The sequence below is a fragment of the Taudactylus pleione genome, unplaced genomic scaffold (assembly GCF_031769625.1).
Source record: "Taudactylus pleione unplaced genomic scaffold, aTauple2 ptg003001l, whole genome shotgun sequence".
NCBI classification, from domain to species: Eukaryota; Metazoa; Chordata; class Amphibia; order Anura; family Myobatrachidae; genus Taudactylus; species Taudactylus pleione.
This window is the reverse complement of record NW_028287366.1, coordinates 157,448-173,544: the sequence shown is the minus strand read 5'-3', so window position 1 is coordinate 173,544 and position 16,097 is coordinate 157,448. Positions and strand designations below refer to the sequence as shown.

General features: G+C 42.0%; 1 protein-coding gene across 1 annotated transcript; it reads left to right on the top strand.

Moving 5' to 3' along the window:
* Nucleotides 1-291: 291 nt before the first annotated feature.
* On the top strand, nt 292-3,667 carry LOC148431037 (G2/M phase-specific E3 ubiquitin-protein ligase-like; the record flags this gene model as incomplete). The annotated part of the gene is made up of 6 exons (XM_088466387.1): nt 292-416; nt 651-810; nt 1,080-1,186; nt 2,269-2,385; nt 3,441-3,577; nt 3,663-3,667. Coding segments are annotated over 6 exons (651 nt in total), but the record flags the coding sequence as incomplete, so codon positions are not given.
* Nucleotides 3,668-16,097: the final 12,430 nt, after the last annotated feature.

Here is a 16,097-nt window from a genome sequence, read left to right as displayed (position 1 = left end):
ACTAAAATAAAAAAAAGAAAGAAAAAAAGATTAACGTGCCATAGGTCTCTCTGTTGGACGGCCGATCAGCCGCAGCAGCTATGATTGGAAGCCTTAGAGGAGCTATTTTCTATCTCTCCCAGAAAAGTGGTTAGCAGAGGACCTGGCTATACTTGAGTGTTATATACAGTGACTGTTCTATTATTAGGAAGTAAAGGAGTCTAGAACAAAGGTTATTTATAGTGGGGGACCTATTTACACTCATTGTTCGTGTTTTTCTCAGTATTGTCATTTGTTAATCATGTTTTGCAGCCCTGCACAGTGTGCAAGAGGACGGGCGCCTCCATACGCTGCAGCGGGAAGGGCTGCACTGAGACAGTGCACTTCCCCTGTGGCCAGGAAAAGGAATTTATATTCCAGTACTTCAAGGAGTTTCCGTGAGTAATCCATTTGCTTCTAGGTATATAGAACCCGATTCAGACCCGCTTGCTAGATGCGTTTGCACGCAGCTGGCATATGCAAATCCGGGAAGGCAGGCGATCGTACGGCAAGGCATTAGCACACCCACTATGTCTTGGCGTGCGATCGCGCTGTGTATGTATGTTCCGTTACAGTGGGGGTTTTTGTTTGAACTTCTCACTATTTATTCTGTAATATTTATTTCCCTGCAGATCATTTTGCCCAAGGCATCGGCCAGTTCAGAAGGCTGCGGCACAGGACGGAGTAAGTGCATGTACCATCTGCCTGGAGGAGCTGACCCCTGCCCCTGCATATGATGTGATTAAGAGCCCCTGCTGCAAAAACACCTGGTTCCACAGGACTTGTCTACAGGTGAGCTATGGCTTTACTATTTACTCCTCACTATCGGAGTCACCGGGAGGAGGCCAACCAGGAGAGAGCCGAGGAATGACGGCCAATGGAGTGGAGGGTTTGAAGCTGATTCCGGTGTCCGCTCTCTGTATATGAAGGATTATGGTGAATGCGGCCTGACAGTAGGCTGGTTGGCTTGTCCTCGCTCGTCAGCTCTTGTGCAGGACGTTTGCTTTATGACTGTACATATATATATATTTGGTATTTCATCTGAACTTCTTACATTACAGATGCAGGCATTAAATGCAGGGAACTATTTCTTGAAGTGCCCCATATGCCAGAACATGGAGAGTTTCCAGCAGGAGATGCTGCAAATGGGAATTTACATTCCCCACAGGTATATGTAACAATTGTCTTTATCTAGAACATAGAATCCAGCTCCATCACAGAGGCATTTTAAGACTGGAGGGGGCCCATGTGAGGATTTCTGTGAGCCCCCTCCCCCTGAAAAAAAAATGACACTGGCGCATGCACAGAACATCACCAACAATCTGGAATTTACCCATAATCCCCTGTGCCTACGCAGTAATCTGGTGTTATATCGTACATATGATGCAGCTGCCATGTTTCTGGGGATCACTTCTGGAACATGGTGCTGGCTGCATTTTTTGAAAGCTATCAACGGAATAATGACGTGAACGGCATCAGTGGCGTTGTGCATTCCCCCACACCAATTACAGAGACGAAACTGGTGCCGACATTAACTGTGCATTTGTGTAGCTTAAACAAGGAAACGAAAGCTTGCATCCCGCTATTTTACCTTGTGTTTCGTACTTATGAAAAGCTATAAGCAAAATGTGTCCTATGATAATTTACAGAGATTTATCAGTTCTTTAGTAAGCAAATTGCCAAATCCAGCCATAAGACTATTGGCACTTGGCTATGGGTCTATGGCCCTGATTCAGAGCCGGACACTCTGACAAAGCGCTCGCTCTGAATCAGGGCCGTCCTTCTGAATTTTTAGAGCGGCCTCCCGGCCGCTCGTATAGCTGTGGGTGACCACCCACAGCTATAGCGAGCGGCCAGGAAGATGGTCGCGATGCTCAAGACCATCGCGACCATCGGCCTTGCGACGAGACCCTTGTGGTAGGGTCTCGTTGACGCAAGCCCTGGAGTGCTTTTAGCTCTATCAGAGCTGAAAGCACTCCCACTGACATCACTTGTGATGTCAGTGGGGCTGGCCCCAGATGGTAGGCGTTCCGATGGGAATGCCTCCGTCTGGCCAGTCACACCCCTGGCACGCCCACCAAACGGGGCGTGCTGTCACTCACCATCAACAGCATGCCCCCTTTGTAGCGAGACCCATAGTGACGGCTTGCCGGACTGGACTGCTGGACTAGATGAAACAGACAGAAGAAAGCGTTGTAATGTCACATTGATTAATTACATCAGCGATATTACCTCACATTAACCTTTCAGAGATGCATCCTGGGAACTGGAGAACAACGCCTTTGGAGAACTACTGCAGGTCCACCAACAGTGCGACGCGGATCCCTGCCGCTGCGACCATGGAAGAACTCACAGTGAGAGCGGCAGGTAAAACTTTTCGCATTTTATTTCTTAAAGGCTGCCAGTGTGCTATGGCCCAGCAGCAGCACCTGGGAAGGTTCCCCTGCTCATTCCGTATGTTTAATGCGGCCTAGACTCTGATAAATAGGACCCTATGTTTATTAGCTAAGGATCTACTGGGTGTATGCGTAATATATGTGACGATGTATTTAATAAGAGGTTGATATCTTTCACATTTACTGTGTGCTTACTAAGAGGCCGACACCAAGAACCTGGCTACTATAATCGTTTTCTGTTATTATATATGTTATGGGATGGGTACAGGATGCGCCGGGATACTGAACGTATCCCATATCTTATATGTGTTGTGAATCTAATATGTATTCAATAAATTGTAATATTGGAATCTTTATCAGAGAGTTCCCAGTACCTTAGGTTTTCTTGACAGCGCTGCCCACTTTGTTATTGGTTTCACCCCACACTTACCTGCTCCTCCGTCTCTTTCTTCTTCCTCTGCCCTATAATTCTGTTCTTCTCTTTATCGTGCTTCACTGTGCTGGTTGGGCGGCTCGGAGGCTTCTCTTCCTGGCTGCTCTTCTATTCGGCACCAAAGACACATTATGATATCCAATGCCCATAATATAAAAGAATGAGGGGAGCAGGGGGGCGTTATATCCTTTGTGCCGGGTGGCGTATGAACCATTGTGCTGGGTGGCGTATCAACCATTGTGTGGGTGACGTATCAGCTGTTACAGTGTCGTAGCCACTGGCACTGTAACATAGCATTTCGCATACAGATACACCCGCTGTCACACACAGAATATAGGCATGCCGCATATCATTTTAATCAGCAGAAGTTGCTTGTGCGTCCTACTCCCATCACCGTTTGATTAAGATGCATTTGAAGGTAAAAAATTTGCTGAAATGTATACATTCTTATAAGCTGCCAAATTGTTTAATCCTCTCTAGAATACAATAAAACATTTAGTATCTTAGGGCCTATTTCTTCCTGTAGCGAAATGCTCCATCGCTGAGATTTATAGCTCCAGCTGTAGATTTATCCTCTGTGTCTCCTCTTTCAGTGAATGGTGTATAATTCGGTGTCACTGCTGTGGGTCAGCAGGAACCCACCTCGCCTGCTCAGCCCTAAGATCTGCTGAGAGCGCATGGACCTATGCAGAGTGTGCCTCCATTCTGGAGAAGCCGGAGGATGTTGTTGGTAAGTACTTTCCCCTGTCATTTGTCACCTATTACTAGGTAGTACAGTATCTAACATCATAACTTATATTTCACTTACGTGGTAGAATGAGACATTAGTGAAAACTATCATTAAGTTACCAATCTTGGGTTATTGCCACTGTAGTGTAATCGATGTGTGGCCCTTTTCATGTTACAGTAGCCTTTGCCAACCTGCGACTTGTAGGACACAGAGTATGTCCATCCACATAAACATATCGCTAACAATGTTGGATCTCTTTCTGATTGCAGAGTCATTGGCAGAGGAATCTGTGGTAATACCATCAACGAGCAGAGCAAATCCTCCACCTGCAGTAACACCAGGAGAGACCTGCGCCCGGACGAGGGGGCATCTTTCTGTAACACCAAGAGGGACTTGCGCCCGGGTGAGGGGTTACAAAATAATAACATCCAGGAGGACCAGAAAATCACCATTGTAGGGTGCTAAACCCAGAACCTGGGGGCCCAGGTGGAGACAAGATGCCTCATGATCTGCTCCCTACCTGTCGTACACATCCTGCAGGAACAGAGAACTGTGTGGATCCATGCAGTGTCTCTCACTCTCGTCCCCATATTCACATGAGTGGAATTAGAGCAATTAAATATCTTTGGCTTTCCAAACCAAGTAAAGAGAAAATTCTTCTTTTATATCATATTTTAGCAGGGGATTACAAATCAGTAATATTGATATTAGGCATGCCTAAGGCTTCAATCCAAAGGCACCATTCACATGGCTTCAGTGCATAACGGTGTGTTTCATTCTGATCGAAGTGAACGGTTATACCACGTAACCAACTGAGTGAGTACAAATGAACACACTTTAGTTATAAGCAACAAACATACAAAGTATACAGTATACTTTTGTCTATGTGTTCAGATGACACCGGTGATTCATTATCTTCAACATAAGATGTAGTTCAAGTTAATCTGGGGAGCCCTCATTTCACAATGCTCAGGTCTTTCAATTTACATTGCAGACACTCTACTACAGTCTCAGGTCCATGCACGAGCCAAAGAGCCTTTGTCTAGGTCTTGATTTATATACCATAGTCTGGGTGTTTGGCTTTCCAGATATTAAGCCCATATTAGTTACATACTGGGTATCAAGCACTGATTGGTACAACATAGCATGGACCATTCTTATCTCTTGCACATGCTCAGTAAGCACTAAGATATACTCATGACAAAGAAATACAGTTATGGCGTGTCCTAGAATGTCTGGAGTTACACTATCTCAAAGCCCCTCTTTGTCTAAAGAATATGGACATCACTTTCAGTAACCCATAATGCTTAGCATCTCTACACATCTTAAAATGGTTATTCTATTGCAATGTGGCTAACTTTCTACAACTAACACCATATAAGGTCTTAAGGGCTTATTATACATTTCTGCTAATGACAGGTACAAATATAGGCCCCCCAATATATGTCTTGTCTGACCCCAAAGGTGAATCTGACCAGTCTAGGCATAGACTAGAACTACATGAATACAAACTGTTTTCAAACCTCAATGGGGCCTAGCACAGTTGTGTATTACAACTTATATACCTATGTAGAAATTAATTATTTAACCCACTGGTTACACTTCAATCCTGCTATTTATCCTGTACTTTTGTGCCTATCAATTACATATTCAAATGAGTTCTAATTAAAGACTGTTGCTTTTAATCAGACATTATAAATATAAGTGGTTGGCACGGTTCCTGGCATCCTCCCATCAGCTATGGGTTGGTTGATGGATCACTGCAGTGTTCTGGAAATCAATACATCAGTGAACGTTATTAAAGGGGGATGGTGTTAATCTGTGCTGCTGCCACCTTTATGTGTACTTTCTCCAAGTTATCTGAGAGCGCAATCACTGGTGACAGATGGACCTTAATATCTCTAGCCTGCGATCTTCATATAGCAAGGTGGACAGTATATTTTAGCACAGTCCTCTATGATCCGCCATCTCAGGAAGCATCTGTGAGCCTATAGATTACACTCGGCACAAAATAAGAAACAACATGTTATATAACGCGACCTCTTGGTATTCTGACATCTTCGATAAGTTAGACACATATATATTCCTATAATCGTGCATTTTCTATATGCAAGCTTTTATTAATTTTACACTTGTTACTTATTATTTCTAGTTCAGATATATTTATAATATATATAATTATTGCTGATCAATATGTTATCACTTATAAACATTGCAAGGTTAATAGCTCAATTAACTTCACACTAATATCTTTATTCTTAATATAAGGGAAGATTATAGTCCTTCTGTAACAGTGGAAAACTGCTATTTTCATTGGAGTTTGACAGGGAGAGACATGCGGTGAGGTATTGATAGGTTATCCTTCCCTCTGACAATCAGAAACTGCCTTAAGCATGGGGGGGCTCTGCCGCAGACAATAATACTGCACTGAAAAAAAACAGGGTCACGCCCTTCTCAGTGAGATATGTGATAGCTCTGATGGACAACTCTGATGATCAGGCGACCTATCCAGAGGGTTCTGACAGCGCACTGCCAGTGCCATAATGCTCCTGTGCCATCTATACCCAGCATCTACTTCACCTACCACTTGCTAATGAGAGTTGAGCTGCTATTTTCATTGGAGTATGACAGGGAGAGGTGAGGCAGCAACAAGGTCAGCCTCCCCTCTGACTATCAGAAACTGCCTGGAGCACAGGGCAGGCCATACCACAGGCTAAAATACTGCACCGAAAATGGTGGGTGGCAGCTTAGTTCTGCAGTAAATCGTTGGTGAGTCAGCAGAATTTGTAGAATCAAATGGAGACAGAACAAGCACCTGATAGTGTAGCGGAAAAGCTAATTTCACATTAGAATGGGCATAATTCCAAATGATATTGTATTGGTAATAACATGTATATTTCCCTCTTGTACAGTTGTATGTAACAATCCTTTGTATAGTGTTATTCTAGAGTCTGTGTAATTCTAATCAGCATGAGGTCTGGTGTGTGGAAAGGTGACAAAACCCCTCTTGACTAGTCCCCTTTGAAGCTGGGCAAGCGAGGATGTAAGAAGGACTGTCTTCCTAATACAGTCATTAAGAGCCCTGTGTTCTGTTTGGGGACAGTGATCAAAAGAATGGATGGACCAGGGAGACATTCGGTCTCCGGAGGTGTGAATCTCCTCACCTAGCCACTGGGTATGTTTGTTCCCCAAACTTCAAATATAGCTGAGTGTGTAATTAAAGAACCCCTACTCAGGTGGCCAGGAAACCCTGAGCTTCAGAGAGCTAAACAATCCACTCTGAGCTGAAAAGGGTAAAATCATCCCCACGGAGGGGGTGAGGGGGTGCCTGGAAAAAGCAGGCCTAAATATGTGTCAACCCTGACCCATTGGCTCATCCTACATGAGGCTATCGAAGGATATAGATGATCCTGAGTTTGTCACTGGGAAGGCCTCGTCCCAGAACCACTTAATCGGCCGTGACCCGAATGGTTTGTTTCCCCATTTATTATTTTATTTTCTGGAAAGTGTGAGTAACTGTGTGATTTTTTTAAACAATATTATATTCTTTGTAAACTTTTGTACATAAGCTTTGAAGACATTCTTCAATTAAACATTAATTCTAGTTCTGGATCTTTGTTTTTATGACCCAAGTCCTCATATGACTCATGTTACCTATTTTTGTAAGTATTGATAAATGTGTGTGCAGGTAAGAGCATAAGCTTACTTTATGCTTTAACATTATATTCTTCTGCTGGTGGCAGTTACCAGGTTTAGTTAACCACACATGCTGAGGGTAACCTGTAAAAGTCACGGGCGGCGATTCTCAGATTGGTGTATCTGGAGGGTCGGCCCGCAGGACCGTGACAGATAATGTAATATTATGGTTGAAAATAATTTGATAATATGCGTACCAAATGTACACTTGTTCAAAAGCGTAACTGCAGGAGTTTAAATTTGCAGGTTTGGTACTCCTCCCAGAAGAGAAATACTTCACTTTTGAGAAGCTTCATATATCAATAAAAGATATCTCCACAGCATATATGTACGTTTCAAAAGTGAGAACAATACATACAGCATACAAGCTATATCATACAGAATAAAATAGCTTATCTGTGAATGAAGATGTGAGGGCATGGATGCCATCCAATAGGATATCTCTTTTTGAGAAGCAAAAATTCAGAAGATGAGGCAAACAAGGGGGTAGATCCTAAAAACAAAGATATATTCAGTTTGTCATCCCACTATTTATCACAATCTGAAGTATCAATATTCAGTAAATGATTGATGTTTGCCCTCACACAGAAACACAATACATTTAAAATGTTTATTGATTTGAACACATTTGATGGGAAATTGACACTTACAAGGCATTTTGCAAAGAAGGAAATGGCCATAATAACTAATTATAACAACTTCTCTAAATTAGGATACTCAGGCACTGGCCTCGTCACTCCGAGAAAACGGGGCTGATGCCCTAACGTGTGAACCATGGCAATCGTGCAGCAGCTTAGGGGGCACTTGATCTGAACATTCATAGTTTGTAACATGGACGTGTGAAGATCTCGCTTCATAGGAGTTGTATATAAACCCAATGAATTGGGTCCATAGTATCCTATACAAGTTTGACAAAAATATTAAATTTTTCTAGCAGTTTCTTTTGTTTACATAAAAAATAACATGTATAGGATGTTTGTCTCCAGCTGTTCAGTTCTACATCACATTGTTCAGTATGGTAATAAATGTAATTCATTAAAGTAAGATAATCTTGCTCTACTCAGTTCGTCCCAAAAAAAAAAATACATCCTTGCTCTACTTATTTCTTAAAAAAGAGCACTGTAATATGTTCTGTCCTGGCCTTGCTATCGATCTCCCAGATAACAAGGTCAGTAATAGATGTATTAGCATGCTTCCTGCTGGACATTTGCACAGTGGTCTGTGTTTACCTACTAAAGTATGGCAGTAATATAAAAATGTATAGAATACATGTGTATTTGTTTTTAAATATAAGGTGTGGCTTTGTGGAATTGCATTATCCACAAAAAGGAGATTTATGTTCTTACCTGTTAAATCCTTTTCTTTGACTCCATAGGGGGTACAGGGATCACTCTAGCTATAGCCTAGATAGAGGAGAACCTGGTCACCAAATAGTTAACATTTATTTCCCAGCAGCCCAGGCTCCCTTTCCTTTGTACCCCGACCCCAGCCACCAGCAGCCAGTTAAGTTAGCAAGCCATGGCAAGGAGCGAGGAGAAGGAAGACAGGCAGACACTCTGATTCACACACATAGGCAAGGTAAACAGAACCGATACTCAGGCAAGAAGATCCACGTATCACTCCTGCTGTGGCCACACTGGAGCCATAAGGATCACTGTGTCTCCCTCCAGCGTTAACCTGCGAAAGACCTGCGGGATCTTTGAGATTGGAGGAAAGATGTATATTAGCAGAAACATCCATGGTACCTATAGAGTGTCCACCAGGAGAGCTGCGGGCTTCCTGGTGTGGGAACTGCATCACTGCAACTGATGATTGTGTTGTGATGCCATCATATCTATGTCTGGTAGGTCCCAACGGTGGACTAGTAGAGTCTTGATGTAGAGCCTACTCACCCAAGTGATAATCCTGGAGGTTTAGGGAGTCCGCATCCCAATTCTGGACTCCGGGGAGGAAGGCTGCTGACAGTGCAGATGGATACCGCTCTGCTCAGCGGAGAATGCAGTTGACTCCATCATGGCTTTGCAACTGCGAGTGCCACCCTGGTGGTTTATATAGGTGACATTGGTTGACCGGATAACCCAGGAGGAGTGACTGCATCTGGCAAAACGCACTGTATACTGTGTGGAGCTCCAGGACATTGATGGACAGTGCTTTCCTGAGTCGTCCATAGACCCTGGAAGGTCTGAAAACACATCATCATCCCCCACCCCCCTGAAGACCTGCGTCGGAGTAGAGTAGGACCCAGTCTGGGATCTGAAAAAGATGGTCCCTGTCCATGTGTGGGACTGGTGGAGCCACTATAGGAGAGAGTGACAACTGTCCCAAGGGAGAATGAGCGTCTGCACCCTGAGGTGCAAAAGGGACTTGTTCCACCATGCTAGAATTTCCAACTAAAGAGGACAGGAGAGGAACTAGACATATGCCACTATGTTGAAGATGGAGACCAAAGAACCCAAGATCTGCATGCAGCTGTGGAGCCACACCTGATGGTGGCTCAGGAATTCGCAAATCCTGGACTGCAGAGCTAAAATGTTATCTGCAGGATGGAAGACCTGTTGAACCCTGGAATTGAGAAAAGAGCCTAAGTGTAGCATCTACTGAGAAGGTGTCAGAATGGATTTCCTCCAATTGACTATCCACCTGAGTGACTGCAGTTCTTCCACTATTTACAAAGTCTCACTGTCCCAAAAATGACAGAGAAATTACACTCCTCAGTTTTGAGTGGCAGCTCCAAAAGTCTCCAGAAAAGGACTATTGCTCCATAGGTCCAAATAGGTCCAAATAGAAAGACTGTTCAGCAATTGTGACACATCTGCGCTATCTAGTGTATAGAGTCCAAAAGACCTCCTGTGTTTTGTTCCAATTTTAAGTTTCTTTCATTTAAGGCTCCAGAATTGTTTTTTCACATCCATAAAAGTAAACAAAGAATTAAAGTGCACTAGTTATGTACCAAAAAAATCTCTCTTTTTACATACATTAACTGCCACCTCTGTAGGGGTAAATTTAATATTTGTTTGTATTAGAATTTTTTGTGCCCCTCATACACAATATAGATTATACCAATGTAAAAAAAAACACAGCAAAGTAAACAAAGTGCCAGTGTTATGTCACGCCCCCTACAAATATCTGAAAAACCACTATGCATGGTACGGTCAGATCCAGGGGAGTGGGAGCGATCAGTACGATTCCTTCCCCACACACCTTGCAGGCAGAGAGAGCCTCCAAAGCCCAGCACACAGCAGCTGGGCTGGGGAGAGAGGCTACTGCCGAAAACAGTTAAGCAGTGTTATGGGGGAACCAGACCTCCAATAAGCCCTGGCCTGGGTAATTAATAACCCCCTCTCTCTGCGCCCCTGGAAACATTCTCTTCTGACTAAACAGCTGCTGTAATGTCTATACACAGATTGCAGGTCTACATAGTGTAGCAGAATATTTTAGTCGGAAAGGGAAAACAGGAAAATGTGTCTCCCTTTCTATGTTGGAGCTATTTCTGCACATTTGCTCCAATTTATTTGGTTTAAAGTAGGGGTGTGCATTGGCACACAGCACTACACAGCAATACAGCCAGCCAGCCCCTATGGACAGGACAACAGCCAGCCCCTATATAGACAACAGTAGCCAGCCAACCCCTATGTATATGGACAACAGTAGCCAGCCATCCAGTGTCAGCAACAGCTCCCAGCTCCCTCCTCTTCACAGTAGCCAGCCAGCCCAGTATTGTAATGTATATATAAGTACTACTAAGTTTATTTTTTATTATCACAACAGTACAGTAACCAACAGCTCCCAGCTCCATCCCTCACCATTCTTTACACTAGGTCTGGATATTGATAAAACTAGAAACAAAACTATAACAAGAACAAATCATAGTATACAGTACATCCTCACAAGCCTTTGTCTGGCTTAAGGCCTAGCAACATATATCAATTCATAACTTCAAATTACTCCAACTCCCCCTATATAACGATCTTGCAGTGTGAGGCGAATCCAAATTTTCTTTTCTGCCGCCTTTACTGCCATTGGAGTAGTTAGGAGAACTTGATAAGGACCTTGTATCTGGGTCCTAGGACTTTTCCTTAGATGCTTCTTTATCATGACCCAATCACCTGGTTGCAGTTTCTAGGTGCTGCAATTGAATTGGGATCTAGAACATAAGAGAACACCTGGTGGTGGACTTTCGTTAGTTTTTATTATATATGCATCACATATTGAATCAAGTTACTATGCTCATATTGTAACACTTGTAGGAAGTCACATCTTGTTCTAACAGTTTTACCAAATAGTATTCCATAAGTTCTCATCCTACGTTTCACACTGGGAAAGTTCTTGACTAACAATCATATTAAAAATAAACATTCTAACAAACTTATCATAGTTCAATTTGACTGTATAATTCAGTCTTTTACACTCTCATTGCTTTGGGTCCTATTTATTCTCAGATTCTCCAAGATACATTCTAAAAATGTCTTTAATAAAATGTGTACCTTTGTCACTCTCTATTACCTCAAGTACTTCACATGTATGAATTACTTCTGTCATTTATTTTCCTTTTACCTATTGTTCATATTGTTTCTATTGTGTTTCTATTGTATTTGCTACCATTCAAAACCATAGTCAATTTGACAACAGGTCTGAGCACAGAACATACCCAACACTTAACCAACTATATAAAATCAATCTTTAGTTTCTGGAAGGAATAACATTTGTGAGGTACTCCTTTCTTTCTTCTTCTGGGCTGTGCAATGATTAGGGGTAGGCTTATGCAGCCCAACTGAAGTCTGGGGCTATCCAGTGCTTCTTGGCTATTTTTACCATAGCATCTCTTATGAGTGCTTCCATGAAGTATTTGGGCTCAGACTGAGAATAGTGCATGTGGCAGACAGAGGTGGTGCTCAACCATCCATCCATCACCCGAAGTCGTGCAAGTCTTTCCAAGTCATACTTCTGAGGAACCTGGAACTGCAACTTTTAACAAATCAGATTCAATGTTTCTGCTGTTTCTGGTCGCCAATATCAAAATATCAGGTAGGAATATTACTGTAGCCTGTTTGGCCTACTTGGTTTGCTGGAGCAGTTCCTCTTCTGGGGTATGTTCTCTGATATGTGCTTTTGACCTTACTTAAAACTAAATTTGTTGGCATTTGAAAAGTAGCAAACAAAAAATCTAATACAAACTATGTATAATCTATCTATAATTACAATAACATAACTTATCAAAAAAGATTTCATTAATTCAAAACAATCATTATCATTAAAGAAAGATAAAAAATAAAAAAAGTAATCATAATTTTCATCTTCCTGTGTCTCACTAGTCCCCTGTGGTTGCTAGCTGAACTACATATAGTATTTGCATTAGGGATGTGCAGACTGAGAACAGCTCAGATCCTCCCAATTTGCATATGCTGTGCTGCTGGATCTTCTCTCATATGCCAGCATCATCCCCCACAGTACATCTCCCTCCTCTTGAATACATGAGAAACAAAGTGATATCTGGATTCAATCTTAACTAACTGCTGTAATGTAGCAGAGTTAACACAAGAACTAAGTTACAGTACTTTTAAATTCCTGCTGTCTATCACCTTTTAAGTTTAATACAATATACAATAAGACCTAAAAATCCTCTCAATTGTTTAAATATCTTTAGTACAGGCACTTTTTGTACGACTTTTTCCCTCCCCCGACCTTGGGGTCCAGACATAACCTTTTGGTTAGGTTGGGTTGGAGCTTTGAACCAAAAAAATTGTTTCTGTTTATCTTACTTAATCCTAATCTTTAATATTGATCTGAGTATCTTAACCAAATCAGTTAGAAGCATACAAAAAAAAATGTCCTGGCATGTTTTAAGTAGTGTCAGTGTAATTCTAGTTACATTCCTGTAAACAAATAAAGTTTCAACATCCTGACTTTTCCAAGGGTGAAAGTACCTATTAATCCATCAATCCCTTGATCTGTGTCTATTTTAACAGTTTCACATGATATTATACAACTGAGGATAATTTCTCTTCTATAACGGGTATATTACCACATTCCCTTACACTCCAGAACTTGGAACATCTGGAGTGGATTATTGGATTTTTTTTCTTTTCATTTAAAGCTTACTTGACCTGCGCAACTGTATTGGCAATATGCATTCCTATGGCTGCCTCTGATTAATTAAGTCCAGTCATATCTAAACAACAGCCCCTATTCAACCTATATTCTTAGATTTGTAAAATTATGTTCTTGTTGGTCGTCTAAAACCATTAACACTTTAATTTGTAAGCATGCATCATTCAACAGTTTAAAGAAATCATGAACTGATAAAACATTTTGTTAGGGAAATTTTACATCACTTTTACTATTATTAATCCCTTCTGCAGCAATCAAATATAATTACTGTTTATTTTAGAATTATAATATGTCTCTGCATTCTTTTGATCTCACAAGTTACAGAAACAATATCCATTTTCCTAGAAAATAACAAATAAAGCATTTTGTTAATAATGCATTCAACATCAATCCTTTTTCCAATCTTGCAATGCACATTTTTTTATTTATGGGCGTCCCCATGAAAAAATGGCAACTCACTCGCACTATCACATTAACCCTTTCAATTCCTGCACAACTTCTCCACAATTCCCTTAGTACACCTTCACTACGCACAATCATTCACACACGTCACATCTGATCAACACAATTGTTCCAACCAACTCTACTTTCTCAAGTTCACTCAACTCTCTTTTATCACATACACATGCATATGGGCCCATCTCATTCACAAGCAAACATTCAGTTACAGCACGGCAGCCATTTTCTGTGACATCCTGCATTCCATTGTCATCAGCAAAGCACCTCTATCACAGCACACCTTCACAATACAAATTAAATATACATTTTGAGAAGAAAAGAAAAACAAAACAAACAAAACACTAGTTATATAAAACGCAACATTCCTCTTCAGTGATAATTAAGTAAGTGGGCATCTGGGGGTCATTTCTATATTCTTATTCATGTTTATTACATTTCTCAATCAGACCTTTCAGTGTGTCATCTAGGTTATATTTAATAAACCTCTGCTTCTGCTTCTCATTTTGTGAGGTTTAAACCAGTCAGTATCTGGGGTGTCAGCCTTTTTAAACATTCATCAAATATCCTGCTTTATGATTCCCATAAAGCTTTGCTAGAACATTCCTTTGTCTAGCTTAGTCAAAGTCCCTTATGACTAAAATCAGACCTAATGGTCCCCCCTCTTATTAGAGGTTACTATTCTCGTGCACAAGAATAATATCATCAAATGTTTATCTATAGGCACATCCACACACTGACTTTTCCTGCTTCAGTTATTAACACTATTGACTGGATGTAACTTTCCTCCTATTTCTGAACACACTGTCTGACAGGGTCTCTCTCCCTTTCTGTTCCTTCAGACACTAATAATTGAAAACTAATTTCTGTAAATGTATCCGATCCTTGTACCCATCTGGTGTACCTTTCTAAATCTAATGGAATTTCATGGCATTATTCTATTTCATAAACAAATTACTGTGTAGGGCTCTCTTCTAAAGTTAAATCAGTGGCTAAATCAAAGTTACTCTAAAAACACAATTAGGAAAGGTTTGGTACATAACAGACAGACAAACAAGACTTTAAACATTTACCTATCATTCACTGAACATATAACAGATTATAACATGTTTAAACTTTAAATAACAACACCTTTAGGGTGACCAATAATTACCCAAGGATTGATTCCAGCAGGACAGACCATCAACTGCAATGGGGACAGATACCAGGAGGGCACAACTTTTCTGTTTACTCACCCGGAAAATTGTCCTGGCAACTCTGTCCCCAGAGCACGATCTCACATCTGCCCTGTGGTCAACACTGCTGGGCATCTCGGTGGAAATCTCCATGTTGTCAATTCTCCTCACTAGCTATGGCCAGCAAATTAGTTCTTTATTGGTCACCCTCAGAGTCTTGTTTGCTAAAGGCTACATATGTTCATGTATGTAAGGAAGGAGACACGGACACGAACGTGTATATGTAACCACAAGCATCTCCATCTCTCCTCTGCTTTATTCAACAGACAGTCTCCTTTATAGATTCCGTCTAACACATGGTATTCATTATCTGCAGTGAGACTATAGCTCTGTTTAAACATTGGAATCGCACACCTTACCATATATGTACATATGCTTTTCTGTGCACTTATAACAGGGTCTGTACAATGAATTAACTCCATCCTGTCCTGTGCACCCACCCTTCATGCATACATGGCATACAAAATGGATTCTTATTCCAAAATGGCTTCTACAATAAATATATATATATATATACAGACTGGGACAGTTCCCGCTGGGCCGGCACATGATCATGTCCGGCAATCCCCTCAGTGGCTTACACTGTCAGCCCAACCCTCTCCCCCTTCCGGGCTGGGCTGCGCAGTGCACTACAGAGACAGCTCCCCCACCCCGATCGGGCTGTGCACTCCCTCAGTGGCTTATTACAGTACACAAACAGTCCACCTCCCAGGCCGAGCCACGCCGCGCACTACACATACAACCTCCCCCCTGGCCGGGCCATGCACTCCCTCAGTGGCTTATTACAGTACACAAACAGTCCACCTCCTGGGCCGAGCCACGCCGCGCTGCCCACTACACATACAACCTTCCCCCTGGCCAGGCCGTGCACTCACCTCAGTGGCTTATTACAGTACACAAACAGTCCACCTCCCGGGCCGAGCCACGCCGCGCTGCCCACTACACATACAACCTTCCCCCTGGCCAGGCCGTGCACTCCCTCAGTGGCTTATTACAGTACACAAACAGTCCACCTCCCGGGCCGA